The sequence below is a fragment of the Mobula hypostoma genome, chromosome 20 (genome assembly GCF_963921235.1).
Source record: "Mobula hypostoma chromosome 20, sMobHyp1.1, whole genome shotgun sequence".
NCBI lineage: Eukaryota > Metazoa > Chordata > Chondrichthyes > Myliobatiformes > Myliobatidae > Mobula > Mobula hypostoma.
The window spans coordinates 10,566,962-10,588,781 of NC_086116.1; the positions used below are offsets into that span (position 1 = coordinate 10,566,962).

At 42.1% G+C, this 21,820-nt stretch overlaps 1 protein-coding gene across 1 annotated transcript; it reads right to left on the reverse strand.

Moving 5' to 3' along the window:
• Positions 1-28: 28 nt before the first annotated feature.
• Positions 29-11,238, reverse strand: spx (spexin hormone). The gene is made up of 6 exons (XM_063073087.1): positions 11,233-11,238; positions 10,788-10,868; positions 10,601-10,658; positions 9,708-9,770; positions 8,954-9,060; positions 29-232 (listed from the first exon to the last, which is right to left on the reverse strand). The coding sequence occupies exons 1-6, from the start codon at positions 11,236-11,238 to the stop codon at positions 29-31; spliced, it is 519 nt and encodes a 172-aa protein (XP_062929157.1).
• Between the last annotated feature and the right edge of the window lie 10,582 nt (positions 11,239-21,820).

A 21,820-nucleotide genomic window follows, 5' to 3' on the forward strand; every position in this document is an offset into this window, starting at 1 on the left:
CCTACTGTTGGAGTATTTGGTTAACCTATTATCGTAATTGCTCAATTCTCTCTTTTGAGAGAGACTTGTTCACAACATTAAATCTTGCAATGGGTTTCAGAGCTAGACCATCATCTTTGACTGTGTTTTGGGATGTTTTAAGAGGTGTAGCTATCCCATACTTTACAGTCTGCAGGCCAGAGAAATTACCACTGGGTTTGTTGAAGAAAGCCATTTGGTTAAATTGGGTTGCCTAAGGGAGGAAAAATTGAAAGCCACAGCTCTCTTGCAAAAACGATGAATGTGACAATTTCAAAGGTGTCAATTCCAGTTCTCATCTACTTTTTCCAGACAAACATCATAAAAGACTGCTAATTTGAGCACAGCAGTGCTCGATCTCTATATTATAGCCACAAAATGGGTTTTAAGAATTTGATCTGGTTATTTATCTCCTGAACAACAATCCCACAAATTGAGGTGTACAGATTGCCTGCAGTGTTTTGTGAAGGTGACTACACTTCAGTAACACTTAATCAGCCACTAAGTGGTGGGGTATCATGAGGCTGTGAAAGGGATAGCTGAAAGCAAGTTATTCTTAACCTAGATTCCTGACTTCCATGTAAGGTGAGCATTAACTTCTATAACTCTTTAACATAATTTGTCAGTAAGTAAAATTATTCCAAAAGTGCAAAATTATTTAAAGCTTCATGTCTTAAACTCTTAGGTAAGTGGATGATAGAAAAATGGAGGATGGTGATAGATTGATCTTGGAGTATGTTAAAGGTCAGCAGAATATCGTGGGCCAAAGGGTCTATAATGTCCTCTGTTCATACTTCTTGGTTTTATTTTGCTACATTGAATTGAAATGTAATAAGAATTTGATTTTTACAAAACCATGTTTCATATTTTGAACAGAAGATGTTAATTTGAAATAGTATTAAAATTGAGGGAGAACATTTCTAATTTTCCAGATTATAAATATGCTTTAAATTAGAAGAAATTATTGCTGAAAGTATGACTGTAAGCCATGATACTTGGGCAGGAGTTTTGTGTTCAAGAAGCTAAAGGAGTTTTAATTTATTAAACAGTTCTACATTACATAGATGCAAAAAGTTGTATATCCATTACCAATTACAATGTGATCAACAACTTACAAACATTATTTTGTGTAACCACTGGTACAGAATCTAATAGAACAGATGAAATCAAAATTTAATGGATCAATAAGGAAAACTCTGCAGAAGTCCAAGTATTTAGTGATTTTCTCCAGTTTTGGTTCTCTTTGCAGAAATGCTACTGTTTAACTTCTCTTTTTCTTGTCTGTAATTTCAAAAGAGTTACATGTAACAGGAGATAATTCATAGACACAGGTTAATCAAAATAGGTAAAGATATGTTGCTGAGTCTAGTTTCATGTATTGCTTGGAGGCTTTAACACATGACTGTTTCTGCCCTTGTGTTCCTTCTATTTGATGGCCTGACTTGCCCATCACCATAATACCATCTGTTCTACTATGCCAAATAGAAAATGAAGAGTTATTTGACTGCGTGCTTTGTGACTCAAACAAGCTCTACCGTTTGCACTCCCCAAAAAAATGCATCCACCCTATCAAAGACATGTCCAATGTCATTCTACAGTTGGGGTTCCCAACCTTTTTATTATGCCTTGAAGCCCAACCACTAACCAAGAAGACTGTGGACCTCGGGTTGGGATGCTCTACAGCAGTTGCACCACTTAATAGTATCTGAAAGTGTTTAAGAAAAAGCGCAGAGTTGGGCTTTAAAAGTAAGAGTTCAAATATTCCAATTTTTTAAAATCTAGAGTTGAAGAAGATTATAAATTGTCTTAATCTATATTTATATAATTTGTATATACAGTAATATATAATTGTAAAATAAGCACTGAAGTGTAATACTAATGTAGGAAACGCTTTCTCTTTATGCTATCTGAGTTGTTGAATATCATCAAATTTTCTCATCTGCTTGGCTGCAGGAACAACAACCCCAGCTGCTTACAATTTATTTTAAATGTGCAGGTGCTAGAAATGCTTAGTGGATCAGGCAGCACCTGTGGAAAGAAAAACAGTTGATCACTTTTTGTCTTGCACCTTCTTTCTCTCCCCGTCCCCCCCGCCCAAATAGAAAGGGGAGGAAATGGGTTGGATTTAAATTCAGAGAGGGTGGGAGAGGGATAGATAAGGCAAGAGAAAGATGAATCCCCATCCCATCAGAGAAAATAACCGAGCTTCTCTCAGACTGGCAGCCCTAGAAGAGAAGTGGCACTAATCCTTCATCTCTAAAGCACTATAAATCTAGCTTCTATTTCTTCAAAGCATCGTAGCCTTTCAAAAATGTGGCATCTAGAACTGGACACAAATGAGTTATTTTTAAGTATTTGCATCAGTTTTTGTTTGTATTACTTATAAAGCCTGAATTCCTGTTTGCCTTATTGACTGTTTTGTTAACCTATCTTGCTACTTTGAGGTTTTATGTACAAGTAGTTCCTTTCCCACTCTTTAAAATTCTACCAGCTAGCATTACCTTTTCACCTTTTGCATCAAACTGCATCATCTCACACTTTGGTGCATTGAGTTTTATTCGTCACATCTGACCATACACTTTGTTCTCTTAAGAGTCACATCTATTGCTGTTTGCATAAAATTCAATAGTACTGTTACGCCTAAGTTATACAAGTAAAGGTGATCCCAAAATCTTGAACTTGAGTGATATGCCTCACTCAAGTCTAATGAACATTTTCTAGAGCTGTGCTATTTTTGTACCTTGCTACTAATTCCTTTATTCCATGTTTGCTAATAAGACATAGGTAGTACTTGCCTAATAAGGGATGTACTGGCATTGGAGGGGGCAGAGGTGGTTCACAAAATTGAACCCAGGGATGTATGGGCTAATGTAAGGAGTGTTTGATACACACACACTGGAATTTGGAGTAAGGGGGTACGCAGTGAAACCCATCAAATATTGAAAGGACTCAATAGTGTGGATGTGGAGAAGATGTTTCCTATAGTGCAGGAGTCGAGCACCAAAGCACTCAGCTTTAGAATACAGGAGTGTGCCTTTAGAGCTGAAGAATTTCTTTAACCAGAGGATGGCAAATCAGTGAAATTCATTGCTACAGAGAGCGGTAGAAACCAAGACACTGGGCATATTTAAAGCAGAGGTTGATGACAGCATCAAGGGTTATGGCGGGGGGGGGGAGCAGAAGGGGGTTGAGGGATAATAAATCAGCCATGATGTAATTGTGGCGCAGACTTGATGTGCCAAATGGCCTAATTCTGCTCCTGTGGCTCGTGGTCTGCTTTGTCATTTAAAAATTCATCTACAAATGATCAACAACATTGTCCTCATCTCATGATAAAGGTTAACAAAGTTTCATAATGCCAGTTATTCTCTGAATCTGCTTAATTAGCCTATGGTTGTTAAAACTGGTCTTCCTCCAGTTTTATTTAAATCTGTTATTAATCGGACCACAATTGTGAGTAAGGATTTCATCCTACCATTTCATTTGAACAAGAGATAACTTCAAATTCTTCAGAAACCTTGCTTCTATTCAGCAAACAGCTAACTGAAAATTAGGTAAGAACTTGAAGACTATTGCTGGCATTGGAGAGGGTCCAGAGGAGTTTTATGAGAAGAAAGGGTTAATGGGGAGTGTTTGATTACTCTGGGCCTATACTCCCTAAAGTTAGAAGAATGAGAGGAGATCTCACTGAAACCTACTAAATATTGAATGGCCTAGATAGAGTAGCTATGGATAGAATTTTTCCAACGGTGAGTGTCTAGGACCAGACCACACAGCTTCGGAATAGAAGAGCAGAATTGAGGAAGTTCTTTAGCCAGAGGTTGGTTAATCCAGAATTAATTGCCACAGACAGTTGTGGAGGCCAAGTCATTGGGTGTAGTTAGAAGTGATTAGTAATGGTGACCAAGGTAATGGAGATAGGGAAAATAAATCAGCCATGATTACATGGTAGAGCATACTTAATGAGCCAAATGGCCCAATTCTGCTCCTATGTCTTATGGTCTGTAGTGAAATCTGAGTAGTCAACAAGTCTGAAAACATTTACCTTCTAGGTGTCAGGTAGGATTGAGATAAAGGAGATTTGTTGGCAGCTACTGGGCTTCAGTGCCTTGAAAAAGTACTCAGCCCCCATCCCTTTGTTATATATAAATGGGTATTACTTGGGATTTAACTGATCAATTTAACTTTTTTTTGTGTGTGCGTGAATCACATGCTCCTTTTTTCACTGTACAGCCCAAAAGGGAAAATTGTAAAGCACAAGAAATTAAAAATTCAAAAACTGAAATGTTAGCAGTTCAAAATGAACCACCTCTTCCAGCAATTACAGTTAGTCTTTTTGGATAAGTCTCTATTAGCTTTGCACAACATAATAGAGCAAGATTTGCCCCTTCTTCCTTGCACAATTGCTCAAGCTCTACTAGGTCAGGGAGTGGTGGTGGTGGACAGCACTCCGTGGTTGCTCTGGCAGTAGTCTTTGGGTCGTTGTCCTGCACAAAGACAAACTTTCTCTACAGTTTAAGCTTTCTGGCAGGGGCTAGCAGGTTTTTATCCAGGATCTCTGTGTTCAGTAGCATTCATCTTCCCATCAATCCTGACCAGACTTCTAGCCCCTGGTGCTGAAAAGCATCCCCATAGCATGATGCTACCTCCACCATTGACAGTAGGCATGGTGTTATCTGGCTCGTGTGCAGTATCAGATTTACACCATCTGTACCACTTAAAATATATATATCCTTACCCATAAAGAACTGCAAACCTTCACTTGGAAGATGTGGCACCGCATAACTATTGGAAAGAGATACAATTTTGCATTTTGAGAAATCAATTGTAATTCTGATTCTTCATACAGCACCTCAATAAGCACTATTCCAGTAGTTTAGACTTTCTGATCCCAGTTTATGTAATTTTATTAACACTGCAAGAACCTCTGTGTAGCAATTAGAGAGCAAAAGAGAGCTGGAATTACCTTGGTATGGTGAAGCTCTGATATTCTAGTACTTTGGGATTGGACAAATAGATTGTCCACATTACTGGATGCAATTATTTTTAGCCCAATTCTCTTTATTTATGATATTTTAATGTTCTTGTGAAGTCCATGAGTTTAAAGGGATCAGGAATTACAAAAGCATTCTGGACCCAACTTAGAACATAGAAAAGTGTACCATAGTGTGGGTTCTTTCAGTCCAGAAGGTCGTGCCACCCTATACAAGCCAAATCTATAATCAATCTATCTCTTCTCTCCTACACAACCCATAACCTTTTATTTTCTTACATTTGTGATCTTGTCTAAGATTCTTTTGAGTGTCCCTCTTATATCAGCCTTTATCTGCACTCCTGGCAGAGATCCAGGTACCCACAATTCTCTCCGTGAAGACCCTAAACTTTTGTCCACTCATCTTAAATGAATGACATTGCTGGTCTGGGCCAAAAAAAACGCTAAAAAGATTGAAAGACAGAGACAGATGCACTCTATATTTGCCTTGTATTGATCCACCATTTCTATCAAGTTGTTTCTCATCATCCTCCACTCCAAAGAGAAAACCCTAGCTTGCAGCTTGCTTGACCTTTCTTCATAATATGTGCTCTCTAATCTGGGTAGCACCCTGGTAAATCGCCTCTGTATCCTCTCTAAAACTTTCACATCCATCCACCCTCCTTTCCTACAATGAGGCAACCAGAACAGAACACAATGCTCCAAGTGTGCTCTAACCATAGTTTCAGAGAGCTGAAAAGCTGGTCCCAGCTTCAGGAGCTTTGTTCTAATTTTTTTGTGTAAAAATGGTGTATAATTTGTTTTTCTTGTGAAGGTTATGTATCTAATGCTGCAAGTAGAGTTCTCATTGCACCTGTATGTACAAGTACTCATGCATATGACAATAATCTCGATTTGAGGCGTCCTCAGGCCTATCTCGGCTCCTTCTACACACCAGGACCATGTTCCAGACTGCAGCCCGGCTGCACTCCCAACTCCCAGATTTGGCCACATTCACCCTCTTGCACCATGAACCCTAGCTGATATTCTGGACCAATGAATGAGCCATAAGACCATAAGACAAAGGAGCAGAAGTTGGCCATTCGGCCCATCGAGTCTGCTCCGCCATTTTATCATGAGCTGATCCATTCTCCCATTTAGTCCCACTCCCCCGCCTTCTCACCATAACCTTTGATGCCCTGGCTACTCAGATACCTATCAATCTCTGCCTTAAATACACCCAATGATTTGGCCTCCACTGCCGCCCGTGGCAACAAATTCCACAGATTCACCACCCCCGACTAAAAAAATTTCTTTGCATTTCTGTTCTGAATGGACGCCCTTCAATCCTTAATTTATGCCCTCTCGAACTAGACTCCCCCACCATGGGAAACAACTTTGCTACATCCACTCTGTCCATGCCTTTCAACATTCAAAATGTTTCTATGAGGTCTCCCCTCATTCTCCAAGGAATACAGTCTGTGACGAGAATACACATAGATTAAGATGTTAGCTGGCCTGTGCTGGCACCAGTGGGATCAGCAGTTGGTCTGCCACCTGTCTTCAGGAGAAAGAGAGATAAGGAAAACAATGGAGCAGCATTTGGAGATGTTAATGAAGGGACGAGAGAGTTTAACGGAAGGAGAGCTGTCAAGATCAGCTCCCCCTTTGAACCCTGAACTGTTTGAAGTGATGGACAGGCGATACCCCAGCAGGGGGATAAAAAGGGACAGGTTCGCTAAGGAAAGACACACACGACACCCCGAGGTAACGAGACCCTGGAAGCGATGCGTCTCCCACAAGTCGGTGGGAAGTTTTGGAAGGCTGGTCGCGGGACCAAGCCATAGACGCACAGGGTGGAAAGGCACGATCAGCGGGAACCTGGTGTGTGTCCGCCCTTGCCTGGGTGCCAGGTTCACCGCAGAGAAACGATCGTATCTGGAAACGAAGGGGTCACGGTCGGTGACCTCAGAAGACATCACAAAGGGCTTGCCCGAAAGCTGACTGCGAAGAATATCGAAGGTCTGTGTGGAAGCTATTTGAATATTCATTCGTTTTGCTCTCTCTCTCCTTCCCCCCACTGTCCATCTCCCACAGCAGTCATTACTGCGAACTGAACTGAACTTTGCGTCACTTTGAAACTGGTCATTTACCCCTAGACGACGATAGAGCTTGATTGATCCTGTTATCTTAATTCTGTGTACATGTGTGTTTATCATTGCTGAACTGTTGCATTTATTATCCTTTTGATTAGAGTACTGTGTTGCTTGTTTCTTTAATAAAACTTTCTTAGTTCTAGTAGTCCAGACTCCAACTGAGTGATCCATTTCTGCTGGTTTGGCAACCCAGTTACGGGGTACATAACAAGTCCAAGAGCGGACAAACGTTCCTCATATGTTAACCTTCTCATTCCCGGAATCATTCTAGTGGATCTTCTCTGTACCCTCTCCAATGTCAGCACATCCTTTCTTAAATAGGGAGACCAAAACTGCCCACAGTACTCCAAGTGAGGTCTCACCAGCGTCTTATAGTGCCTCAACATCACATCCCTGCTCCTATACTCTATTCCTCTAGAAATGAATGCCAACATTGCATTCGCCTTCTTCACTACCAACTCAACCTGGAGGTTAACCTTAACGGTATCCTGTACGAGGACTCCCAGGTCCCGTTGCATCTCAGAACTTTGAATTCTTTCCCCATTTAAATAATAGTCTGCCCCTTTATTACTTCTGCCAAAGTGCATAAACATACACTTTCCAATATTGTACTTCATTTGCCACTTCTCTGCCCATTCTTCCAATCTATCCAAGTCTCTCTGCAGACTCTCCGTTTCCTCAGCACTACTGGCCCCTCCACCTATCTTCGTATCGTCAGCAAACTTAGCCAAAAAGCCATCTATTCCATAATCCAAATCGTTGATGTATAATGTAAAAAGAAGTGGCCCCAACACGGACCCCTGTGGAACACCACTGGTAACCAGCAGCCAACCAGAATAGGATCTCGTTATTCCCACTCTCTGTTTCCTGCCAATCAGCCAACGCTCAATCCACGTTTGTAACTTTCCCATAACTCCATGGGCTCTTATCTTGTTAAGTAGCCTCACATGTGGCACCTTGTCAAAGGCCTTCTGAAAATCCAAATATACAACAGCCACTGAATCTTCCTTGTCTAGCCTACTGGTAATTTCCTCGAAAAATTGTAATAGGTTTGTCAGGCAGGATTTTCCTTTAAGGAATCCATGCTGAGTTCTGTCTATCTTGTCATATGCCTCCAGGTACTCTGTAACCTCATCCTTGACAATCGACTCCGACAACTTCCCGACCACCGATGTCAAACTAACAGGTCTATAATTTCCTTTTTGCTTCCTTGGCCCCTTCTTAAATAGCGGAGTGACATTTGCAATCTTCCAGTCTTCCGGAACCATGCCAGAATCTATCGACTTTTGAAAGATCATCGTTAATGCCTCCGCAATCTCCACAGCTACTTCCTTCAGAACACGCGGGTGCATTCCATCTGGTCCAGGAGATTTAGCTACCTCTAGACTATTCAGCTTCCTGAGTACTTTCTCCGTCGTATTTGTGACTGCGCACACTTCTGTTCCCTGCCACCCTTGAGTGTCCGCTATACTGCTGATGTCTTCCTCAGTGAAGACTGATGCAAAATACTCGCTCAGTTCCTTTGCCATCTCCTTATGCAATTTCTCCAGCATCATTTTCTATCGGTCCTATATCTACTCTCAGCCAGGAAAGCCAGGCCCGGATTTCCGAACAATCGGACATGGGATTATTGAAGTATCTTGCAAAATTCACAGCACTTCTATGGTCATGAAATATGATATTCCCCAGAAATTCAGATTACTGATAGTTACAAACTGTGCAATGACGATGACAATCTAGTTAAGAGGTCTACTGCTTTCTTTTCTCTCGGTATTTTCATGTGTTTAAAGTTAACAGTTTTACATACCTCTGTGTGCGGTGGATTTTCAGAGAGTTCGGCCTCTCTAATTTTAGCCAGGAATAAGACCGTTGCTTCTGCTAAGGTTAATGGTCTGTCAGTTCGGCTTCTGGTTTCTAATAGTTTTAAAAAAAGCCGATGTTGGGTATGCAAGGCAGAACTCTTACCACTAATCGGTTAACGCAAGAAAATAGGAGCGGGAGTTGACCGTGCGGTTCCTCATGCCTACCCCGCTATTCAATATAATAATTTCTAATGCAATGCCAAACTGTAAAGTACAAAGCATCTTTAAGATATTGCGACCGTTCTACCATCGCTGCCTGGTAAGGAGAGCAGGGGGTGGCTACTGCACAAGATCGACATAGGTGGCAGAAACATGTAATATTAGTCAGCTCCGTAGTATCCAAGACATTTTCAAGGTGCGCACCGCAAAGCGGCGTCCATCGTTAAGGACCCCATGACCCAGGGCGTGACTTCTCGTTACCGACAGGACGGGGGTACAGAAGCCTAAAGCCACACACTCAGCAGTTCAGGAACAACCTCTTCTCCCTCTGCCGTCCGATTCCTAAATTGACATTTAGCCCATGAACTACTTTTTTCCCCTTTTTTGCACTGCTTATTTTAACAACTATTTAATAAACATATATACTTAATGTAACTCAGTTTCTCTCCATTTATTTGTCATGTATTTCATTGTACTGCTGCCATAAAGCTAACGAATTTAACACAGGCCCGTGATACTAAACCTGATTCTGCCTCTTACCGATATCTATGTTTTCAATGAGATAGTTTTCCTTTTCATCTTCCGCTATGAACCACCGCCCCGCTGTAAAAAAAAACAATTAAAGCACAAATTTGAACGGAGGACCTATTATGTCATTTCTCTGCCTTTCATTGCGAACTTAAGATCCTACTGAACATGAACCTAGTTGTTTAACTGGTGGGCAATGGCTGTGAGAAATCACCTCTTAGCCGGGAAGATTGACGACCACTTGGCAAGAAATCAGATCCGAGTTTAGACCGGACCTAACTGCTTCCTTCGTCAATTGCATTGAGTTCAGTAGTGCTGATGTTCGGGGAATGCGGATGACAAAAAAAAAATACTCTGCAGAGTTTAAATTCAATGCCTTGGGCTCAACGAAACCACTTCACGCCAAAGAATTATTTTTATGTACTTACTATTTTGCAGTTCATCGCGAGTACACAGTAAATCTAACCTAGTCCTACTCCTCATTAAATAATGTATTACTGGAAACTGCTTGGGATCTGCGGTGAATTAATGGCGTATATAGATTAAAGTTAATTATATAAATAATCACAAGCACTCCATTTCAACTCATCTGGTCCTCTGCAAACACTCTAAGCCTCCCATCTCCAGACCCCAACACTCCGTGGATATCGAGAGGCGGTAATACCACTCCCGGGACCTTGTTCTTTTGTCATTGTTAAGCGTTCCTAATGAAGGCGTAAGACCCAAGTAGTCGTCAGTTACGAAGTTTATTCCACAAATTTTAATTACCTTTTCTGTTTACTTCTCCATATTGAAACAAAGAATAAATATAAAATGCCATCATTACTTAAATCCCCATTAAACAAGTACCAGCTTGGATTCTGGCTCATTTAACCGAAAAGAATGCGACCGCAGGTTTGACTTACGTGCGCCTTTCAGATACAGCATTGCTTGAGGTGTCCAGTTACGCCTCCAAAACTGAGCCTATTCAACAAGAAGCGTAATTTCGTCAGTTTTAGCCATAAAAGCGGAGCGGAAGCATGAAGCGCGAAACCGGAGTCGGATTCGTTTAAAATAACCCAGGATCGAGCAGATCAAGAACGGGGCCAATACCTGCGGCACGCTGCTGGACTGTAGGAAGAGCGAAGATGCAATGAACAAGAAGAGAGTGAGAATCGTGGCTGTCCCCAGACCCTGCAGAGCAAAATGCAGCTCAGTAAATAACTTGTCACAATCTTTTCTGCAACCGCACATCAACATTTTTTTTGTTTAAAAGTGCAATTTTGTTTTGCTTACGTAGGCAAACTTCGCACTCCCGCCGTCGCTCCAGTGAGCCTTGTAAAACTTCGAGTCTCACCTGTGGGAAGTTACATGTACCGCCAGGGAACAGACAACTGCCCCAGTGTTTGTCTGGTGCCGTGGCTCTAGATTCAGCAACCAGCAGGTTAGACCGGATTAAATCATTTCCCAAGGAACATTTGGAAGGAGACGGAATAATTTTGCGGCCATTCGGTACAACGGATTAGCCGCCTGCAAGCGCCACTTGTAGCTCACTCACCTTCATAGTTCTCTAAATCCTTGTTGAAGGTTTGATAGCAGATCAAGTTGCGTTTTTTTTTCCCTGAGAGCGGCGTGCACTCTTTAAATGCTCGACCTTTTTTTTTAAACAGCGACCACTTGTCAATCTTGGAGATGGAGGAGATGAAGCCAAAAGGAAAGAACCAGACGGGGGTGTGACGGAGCATCAACGAATGATGGACATCAGCGAGGAGCCAAAGATAACCATTTAGCCCGGCAGCCTTCTCGACGCTTCAATCTTTAGCCCCAACTCCCACAGCAACGTCAGTGCCTGTCTCCGGACCTGGAGAGAGGGGACTGACAAGCGAGAGCTGAGATGTTCCATTACTTGTTTCAGTACACAACGACGTGACAGAACAGGACTGTCCAGTTGTGTAACACTTGAAGCAAATCCTAATTCTGATTACTGTAAACTTAAAACAGAAATCGGTGGAGAGGCTCAGCATTTGTGAAGTTAATCAACCTGGCCCTTGTTTGCTGTCTAACTCAACTCAGCCTGGGCAACCGACAAATAAACTTTCATTTTAACTCGTGTTTCAACCTACATCTTTTATAATTGTTCAGTGCATTCGGGACCCAGAAGGGTGAAGTAGTGAGGATGAGCTCCCGCTGCCTATTAAATGCTCCCGATAGCCTGCGTCTCAAAAATAGCCCCTGGCAGCTAAGTCCAGCTCCTGGCCTTCACGTGTGGCTTAGCCATTAAACCCAGCAGAATCATTTCTACTGACAGGAGAAGGGGCAACAGCGGGTTATTGGCACCCTAAAATACAGTCGCTTAGGGCAGATGGGGCTCATCAGCCGTGGTTGGCAGCTCAACTAGGAGAAGGGAACCTCAAACCTCCACTGCCGTGTGGCTATACTCACTGATGGGGAAGGCTTTCGGGAGTAAACCCCGAGAGAAAATCCGGAGTTGGAGTCCCTACTTTGGGTTCAATGCTGACTGGCAACTCCCACGACACCACTGGTGCCGAACTGTACCAGTCTCTGCCTTTCCCGTGGATTCGTCAGCTGCGTGGAAAGGGGTGGGGGGAGGCTGTTGCAGGGGTAACAGCTTGCTCTTCGTGTTGTACTGCCCTGGCTTGCGTAGTGTCCGGCGTATCATGTAGACACCTGATGCAGTATCCACGGTCGACCCCGAGCAAATGGGACCCCATAGGTAGTGCATTCAGGTGTGTGTGGGGGGGGAGGGGGAGGGGTGGATCAAACTATGTGCATATAAAACATCTGAAATAAAAACAAGCGCTGGAAATAGAAACAGTTAATATGTTAGACTTTTAGAACTGGAAGTTAGTTTTCAGTCACAGAGAAGGTGGGTTACAGAATATACCAATGATTCACCATCAAATTCCCTCACTTAATCTATTGGAGCTCTGTCACAGATATCTGCTCTGTCCTGTCCAAACTTTGCCAAGCTACTCAGTAGCTTAAATAAAAGCTTTTGTCCCTTTCCCAGTTCTGGCTAAGATTCTTTGATCTGAGACATTAACTCTGTTCCCCTTTCCGCATATGCTGAACTACCGAGATCCTCCTGCATTTTCTACTACTGTTGAAAAGAGTAATTCAGCGTAGAAAAGCCTATTTGGCCCACCTCACCATGTCAACCGGTAGGCATGCTTCCGTATTGTAGGTGGTTCTCATGTAGACATTGCTGTCAGTAACACGGCTTCCACCACTCTCTCAAAGTTAAAAGTTTTAAGTAAATTTATTATCACCATGTACTACCTCAACATTCATTTTCTTGTGGGCATTTACAGGAAAATAAATAGAATATGAAAAGCTACAAATAACAAAAACTGACAAATGACCAATGTGTGAAAGAAGACAAAGTGTGCAAATAATAAACAAGTGAATAAATAATACCGAATGGTGGAGTCCCTGAAAGTGAGCCTATAGATTGTGCAATCAGATCAGCATTGAGAGAGTGAAGTTATCTGCACTGGTTCAGGAGACTGATGGCTGTAGAGTAATAACTGCCCTGGAACATGGCAATATAGAACCTTAGAGTCCTGTACCTGCTGCCAAGAACAGTGCATGGCCTGGATGGTGGGGAGCGCTGCGATTTCTACTAAAATATCCAAAGTAGACTCAGTGGCTACTTTATTAGTTACCTGCTTGTTAATGCAAATATCTAATCACAAACAAGAGAAAATCTACAGATGCTAGAAATCCGAGCAACACACACAAGATGCCAGAGGAACTCAAAGGCGGCATCTATAGAAAAAAGTACAGTCGATGTTTCGGGCCAAAACCTTTTGGCAGGCCCTAAACATCGGTTGTGCTTTTTTCCATAGCTGCTGCCTGACCTGTTGAGTTCCTCCAGTCTTTTGTGTGTGTTGCTTTAATACAAATATCTATTCAGTCAATCACATGGCAGAAACTCACTGCATAAAAGCATGCAGACATGGTCAAGAGGTTCTGTTGTTGTTCAGACCAGACATCAGGACGGGGAAGAAATGTGAACTAAGTGACATCGACTGTCGAATGATTGTTGGTGCCATACAGGGTGGTTTGAGTGTCTCAGAAACTACTGACCTCCTGGGATTTTCAGGCACAACAGTCTCTAGAGTTTAGAGACAATGGTGCAAAAAAACAGAAGGGAAAAAACAGTGAGTGGCAGTTCTGTGGGCAAAAATGGCTCAGAATTTTTAACCTGATAGGATGGCAGCAGTAAATCAAATAACCACGTTGCAACAGTGGTGTGCAGGAGAGCATCTCTGAACACACATGTCGAACATTGAAGCAGATGAACTACAGTAGCTGAAGACCACAAACATACACTCTGTGGCCGCTTTATTAGATACAAAAGTACTGAACCAAACAAAGTGGCCTTTTCTGAGTGTACATTCTATTCTGGAGAATTCCAGAAGTTGGCCACCTGCTGAGAGATATTTTTTCCTAATCTTGATGCAATGATCCCTATACCCCACTCCCCCGCTAATCACTAACCACAACCCCAAAGGGACCAATTGATTCACCATTCTATTTTCTGCCTGATAACTAATCTTCAACCTATGTAAATACTCAATCTATGCAAATGCATTATCCCTAATCCCATTTTGCATGTGGGATTTTACTAAAATGCCTTCCAAATAGACCACATATGCAGGTTCTCATTTATCTATTCAACTTGTTACATCCTCAAAAATCTCCAATAGATAGGCTAAGTATATTCCTCTGTAGACTGCACCTCACAGGATCCATCTGTTAAACTCCTGAAGTTTGCGGACGACACAACTGTCATTGGCCTTATCCGAGACGGTAATGAGTCTGCATACAGGTGGGTGGTGGAACGGCTGGCCCTCTGGTGTGGTCAGAACAATCTGGAGCTAAATACACTCAAGACTGTGGAGATGACAGTGGACTTCAGGAGGAGCCCCCCAGTACTCCCCCCACTCACTGTACTCAACAGTATTGTGTCTGCTATCGAGACCTTCAGGTTTCTGGGTGTCACAATCTCCCAGGACCTGAAGTGGACACCCAACGCGGACACTCTTATCAAAAAGGCTCAGCACAGGTTGTATTTCCTATGTCAACTCAGGAAGTACAACCTGCCTCAGGAGCTGCTGATTCAATTCTATTCAGGAATAATCCAGTCTGTTCTCTGTTCGTCCGTCACTGTCTGGTTTGGATCAGCTACCAAACAAGACAAGAATAGACTCCAAAGAACCGTCAGGGCTGCGGAAAGGATTATTGGTGTGAAGCTGCCCTCGATCCAGGACTTATACATCTAGAGTCAGGAAGCGAGCAAGCAGCGTCATTGTAGACCCACCACACCCTGGACATCACCTCTTCCAACTCCTTCCTTCTGGTAGACACTTTAGATCACTGTATGCCAGGACAAATAGGTACAAGAACAGTTTCTTTCCGTATGCCAACAGTCTTATGAACACTTGGATTTTAGTCTATTATAAACTAAGTCCACCTGTACATACACAGGTATACCTCATTGTATATAGTTCACGATTATTTGCACTATTGTTTTGTTTGCTTTTTGATTCTGTACAGCGAGAGCTCAGGGAAACCGGCATCAAATTCCCTGTATGTGTCCACATACTTGGCGATAATAAAGGATTCTGATTCTGATTCTTTCATTACCTCAAGCAATTTTTGCCGAAGCTTCCCAAGTTTCTGTTTTATAATAGATTTCAATACTGATCCCTCCACTCTCATTTGGTTCTCTGATCTGTAATCTCCTTTCCTGGTTTCTGTCTCTTCCTTTTTAAAAAGGGATGTGTTACATTGGCCATCTATAGGAACTTCTCCAGGGTCTGGAGAATTATGAAAGATGGTCGTCCTTGAAGTGTAGTGAAAATTTAAGCTTTACTCATTCCAGATACCGTCCACTCTGCAAACTGCCTTTTCCAAGATCTCCCTTCTGTAAAGCACTGTAGGGCTACTAAAACAAAAACAAAATCGTATCATCTCAAAAGTTTCATCTGTAAGCAGTTAATCTGATGAAATATTCTAGTTAGACCCGCTCACCCCCTCTATCTATTACAGTGTCTAAGCCCCAGCCCTATGGCATGCCTTTTAATTCTCCTGTTACTCCTTCAATAGCTTAGAGTGTTTTGTTCTAGGATGTGCTGATTGTCTGGGTAGGAACAAAGGTGCAACGTTTGTTTTTATTTGAATGGAGGTTTTGCACAACTTGGGGAGTGAGTATAGCTTAGCAGGTCTGGTAGTAAGTGTGGTAATGGGTCTGGGTGTCACCTGGTGGGCATCGGGGCTGGTGCGCTCCATGGGGGTAGGCACAGCACAGCGTCCAGGCTGGAATTGGTGCTGTCCCGCCCCAGTGTTCAGTAGGCAGAAGACAAGCTCTATTGTGGTCGACTGATAATTTCGATGGGCTGGGGGCCTGGACATGTGCATTCTGTGTCATTGCGTTTTGTTGATATTCTATATGTGCTTGATGTCTGTGCGAGGACTAGGCCACGAGCCGCAATGTCAGGGGGCGGGGGGACGTCGGGGCCGGTGCATTTCACTGGGGGTGGTGTGGTGCACTGTCCAGGCTGGAGTCAGTGCTGGCCCCCAGTGTTCACTCGGCAGGAGATGGGCTCTATTGTGGTCCACTTTGGACTGATGGCGCGAGCTTTTGGACTCTTTTATTGTGTGATTGGGCTTGCTAGCTTGTGTGTGCTTTGTGCTGTGTGTGACTGTTGGTACAGTGTTTTGCACCTTAGTCCCAGAGTAATGCTGTCTTGTTTGGCCGTATCTATGAGTATTCATGTCTGGTTGAATGACAATTAAACTTGAATTGAATTGAGCTGCTGATTTATGGAGCTGAGAGCAGCTTGTCCCAGTGCGGTAGGGAAATGAAAGATCAAAAGGGGATTAAACATTACCTTTATTTGTCATATGTTTCCATCAATGATGAGCATAGTCTGAGGATGAGCTGGAGGCTGCCCACAAGTGCCATGCTTCCAGCAGCACCATTGTATTCTCACAATTTTCTAACTTACTTCGGGTGCCACAGTAGTGCAGTGGTTGGCACGATGCCATTACAGCTTGGGCATTGGAGTTTGGTGTTCAATTCTGGCATCCTCTGTAAGAAAGTTTGTATGTTCTTCCCATTTGTGTGTGGGTTTCCTCTGGGTGCTCTGGTTTCCTCCCACAGTCCAATGATGTATCAGTTAGTAGGCTAATTGGCCATTGTAAGCTGTCCTGTGATTGGGCTAGCATTAAATCAGTGGGTTGCTAGGCGACAAAGCTCGGTAGGTCAGAAGAGCCTGTTCCATGCTATATTACTAAATAAATAAACAAACAAACAAACCACCTCCCCCCATTACCATATCACACTGTAAACACTTTAAATCACATTTTATAATACTTAATTACTTACCACCCGTTACGCCATTGACGTTCAGGGCAAAAATGTAGGTCCTCCATCTCTGTCTATCGATACCATCATACACAGATGAGGAAGGATTCTTCATTGCTGTTTCCATAACAATTTTATTTTGTCCAGTCAGGGTTATTAGCCCTGTGCTGAAACCTGACAACATGGAGGACCAGTGGACCACTCTTAGTCTGACCTCTACCCTTTGACCTGTTTGGCATGGGTGACCCTACCAAGAGCCAAAGCACAAGGCCTTGACTCCAGCCAACATAACTCTCTGGGTCGTTGAGGCATGAGGCTCCAAGCCTCATGACAAGGCTGTGGTCCCCTGAAGGATTTATGATGCTGATTACATTGTAAATATATGCTGTTACTTAAGTATTTGTGCACATTTTATTCCATATCCTTACTTTAATCTCTGGTTTTATTTTTATATAATTATTTATTCTTTACAACTGTTGAATGTTGTTGCTTTTTGCTGCATGTGTTTTGTTTCCAGATAGTTATTCACACTTATTAAGACCAAAGTGAAAAAGTATGTAAATGTCTGTAACTGCCACAAGCCACATTGGTTCCAAGGTAAACATCAGCATCTAACGAAATTGTGAACTGAGAATTGATGACTAGAATTTTTGAGAATAACAGAGGAATAAATCAATTAATTTAATTGCATTGTTTTGGCAAAAGACATGCACTGGATCACAGTGGAGCAAGAAAAAAGTAGAGTGATGATGGGAAAAAGCTGGTTGGTTCAGTGTGCAGGAGTTTGTTCAGTTCTTCCTCAGCTCCAGTGATCTATGGTTCAATCCTGACCCTGCTGCTGTCCTTGTGGAGTTTGATCATTTTTCCTGCGGCCACATCGGTTTCCCAGAGTGCTCCTGTTTCCTCCCACATCCCAAAGACATGCTGGTTGAAAGATCAATTGGTTGCTTTAAGTTACTTTTATTGTAGGTAGGTGGTAAGAAAACAGGGGCACGTTAATGAGCAGGTAGGAGAAAATATTTACAAGGAAATAAGTGGGGAATGGTATTTATGGGATTGTTCTAAGAGCTGGCACAGAGTCAGTGGGAGGTTATGTGAGGTTATCCACTTTGGTGGCAAGAACAGGAAGGTAGATTAATATCTGAATGGTGTCAAGTTAGGAGAAGGGGAAGTACAACGAAATCTAGGTGTCCTTGTTCATCAGTCACTGAAAGCAAGCATGCAGGTACAGCAGGCAGTGAAGAAAGCTAATGGCATGCTGGCCTTCATAACAAGGGGAATTGAGTATAGGAGCAAAGAGGTCCTTCTGCAGTTGTACAGGGCCCTGGTGAGACCACATCTGGAATATTGTGTACAGTTTTGGTCTCCAAATTTGAGGAAGGACATTCTAGCTATTGAGGGGGTGCAGCGTAGGTTCACAAGGTTAATTCCCGGGATGGTGGGACTGTCATATGTTGAAAGATTGGAGCGACTGGGGCTGCATACACTGGAATTTAGAAGGATGAGAAGGGATCTGATTGAAACATATAAGATTATTAAGGGATTGGACAGGTTAGAGGCAGGAAACATGTTCCCGATGTTGGGGAGTCCAGAACCAGAGGCCACAGTTTAAGAATAAGGGGTAGACAATTTAGAACGGAGTTGAGGAAAAACTTTTTCACACAGAGGGTTGTGGTTCTGTGGAATGCTCTGCCTCAGAAGGCAGTGGAGGCCAGTTCTCTGGATTCTTTCAAGAAAGAGTTAGACAGAGCTCTTAAAGATAGCAGAGTGAAGGGATATGGGGAGAAGGCAGGAAAAGGGTACTGATTGTGAATGATCAGCCATGATCACAGTGAATGGTGGTGCTGGCTCGAAGGGCTGAATGGCCTATTCCTGCACCTATTGTCTATTGACTATTGTCTAATGGGTCAAATGGTCTCCCTCTGTGTGGGCTGGAAATGTGAGAAACTCAGCAGTAGGGACCTACAGCACTTCTATTACTGGATGTGAGCTTCCTAATTCTCAACCCCTTCATCAACAGGAACAGCCTCCCACTGATGTTCTTCGAGAAAGGGACTCGGCCATTCTTACGTGACTCCAGAGCTAGGGGTGTTATTGATTTTTGACCAGCTTCTGAAACGGCCTAGCAAGTAACTTGGCAAAGGAACGATCGACAATGGACAATAAACGATGGCACACTTTGGGCTGCGTACATACCACAAATGAATACGAGAATACCCATCTCATTAGAAAAAAAGGTGACAGAGTTTTCACAGTTTCCTGTTCAACAGTTACCCATTGAAACATATTATTTGGTCATATCAAGCGGCTCTTTAATGCCTGTACCAAACATGATGCCATAATGAACCAATCCCTTTGACTGATATGATCCATATTCCACCATTCCCTGTATGTCCAATTATCTCATTGCAGAAAGCAGGATCTTATTGCACAACACTGCCACCCCTTTACAGCAGTATTTCACTTTCACATCTCTCCAATACGTTGCCCTCCCCATCTCTGTAACTTCTCCCAAACATGCAATGCGACACAACTGCTGTGTTTCTCACATTTCAACAGGTTACTGGGTCTTTCAGGTGCCTCTGCACCGAGTTCAAGTTTAAGTCCAAGTTCCTGGTGATTATCAATAAGCATATATGCACAAGGCACAAATGCCATGAAATTTATCTTTTTGCAGCAGCAACACAGTACATTACAAACATGACAGGCATAAGGTAACATAAACTATATGTAACTTACACAACCAAAATACAAAAAAAACATTTCAACATTAGTGCAAAATATATATAGTCTAAGGTAGTGTTAGTCTGGAATTTCTTCCCTAATACTTCAAGAAACTCTGTCAACTCTGTATCCCTATCCAAGGTTTTGGTCACATCGTGATATCTTCTTATGTAGCCTGATATTAGTTTTTACAGATGATTCAGGTTATTGTGACTAAACTTCAAAATTACATCCTAAGCTTTGATATGTTTTGGAACATATTCTCTTTCATTCTTGAATGGCAAGGATGACATTGGGAAAACAAGTCACCCGAGAATTCAATACTGTACTTACTTTTTATGACCATAAGACAAAGGTTGCAGAATTAGGCCATTTGGCCCATGAAGTCTGCTCCGTACTTCCACATGATCCACTTCCCTCTCAATCCCATTCTTCTTCCTTCTCCCCATAATCTTTTACACCCTGACTAATCAAGAACCTATCAACCTCTGTCTTAAATGCATCAAGTGACCTGGCCTCCACAGCGGCCTGTGGCAACTAATTGCACAGACTTACCACCCTCTGGTTAAAGAAATTCCTTCTCATCTCTGTTCTTAAATGAATGTCTCTCTATTTTAAGGCCGTGCCCTCTGGTCTAGACTCCTCCCCCTCCCCCCACCAAAGGAAACAGCTTCGCCACATCCACTCTATCTAGGCCTTTCAACACTTGATAGGTATCAATGAGATTCCCCCCCCCCACCCCTGCATCCTTCTAAATTCCAGCAAGTGCAGGCCCAGATCACTGCTCGTAAGTAACCCTTTCACTCCCAGAATTATTCTTGTGGACCTCCTCTAAACCCTCTCCAGTATCAGCAAATCCTTTCTTAAATAAGGAGCCCAAGACTGTTCACAATACTCCAAGTGAGGTCTCACCAGTGCCCTTCGCAGTCTCCTTGCTTTTCTATTCCAGTCCCTTTAGAATGAATGGTAACATTATACACACCTTCCTCACCTCTGATTTAACCTGCAAATTAATATTTTATTATTACTCTACTTGCTCCATGGTTCTACTTTATTATTTTTGATTTTGTGAGGAGGAAATGTAATGGTAATGTTGAATAGCATGCATATTTAATAATTTAACTTTTTAAAATAAGTGTTCTCTGGAAAAAAAATTGACCCAGGTATTAGACATTATCTAACCTTTTGATTCTACAAGTGAGGAAATATTTCTATTCATTTGACATTTTGATCCCTGTAAATGAGCCTAAAGCATTGATAAGCTCACAGTGATGCCAGTTTAACCTTACATCTCAGACATGCATCCACTCTCTACTTGCGTAACTTGGCATGGCAGTCGGCGTTACTTTACAAAAACTGTAGTATCAATCGTGTTTTGACTGAAATGTACCTCCGCAAGGCTACTGCAATTAGGGCTGACCTTTAAGATCTCTAACAGATATTGCTAGTGACGCACCAAGTATCTGACAGTATGTTTGTGGTTTACTTTCACTGACAAACATAATCAATCACATCGTTTACACTTTATGTCATATAATAACTTTTGGAATATTGTGCGCATTATATAGAATATTACTAAACACAGTTTTCCAGTAGGTTAATCAATAAATATACTTATAACGAATGGAAAAGGGAAGGCATAAACTAACTTCTCGAAGATTAAAGAGAAGCTATATGTAAAAAGGTAATGATAAGTGATGGTCTACCTTTCTTCATTAACTTCAACTTGTTTTTCTGACAAAAATGCATTAAGTTAATTTGTGTTTGCATATTTTTGATAATAATCAGAATCAGAATCAGGTTTATTATCAATGGCATGTGATGTAAAATTTGTTAACTTAGCAGCAGTTCAATGAAATACATAATCTAGCAGAGAAAAAAAAGTAAAAATAATAAGGTAGTGTCCAAAGATTCAATGTCCAATATATTCAATATATATATATATAAATAAAATAGTTGTTAAAATAGGTAGTGCAAAGAAGAAAAAAATAAAAAAGTAGTGAGATAGTGTTTATGGGTTAAATGT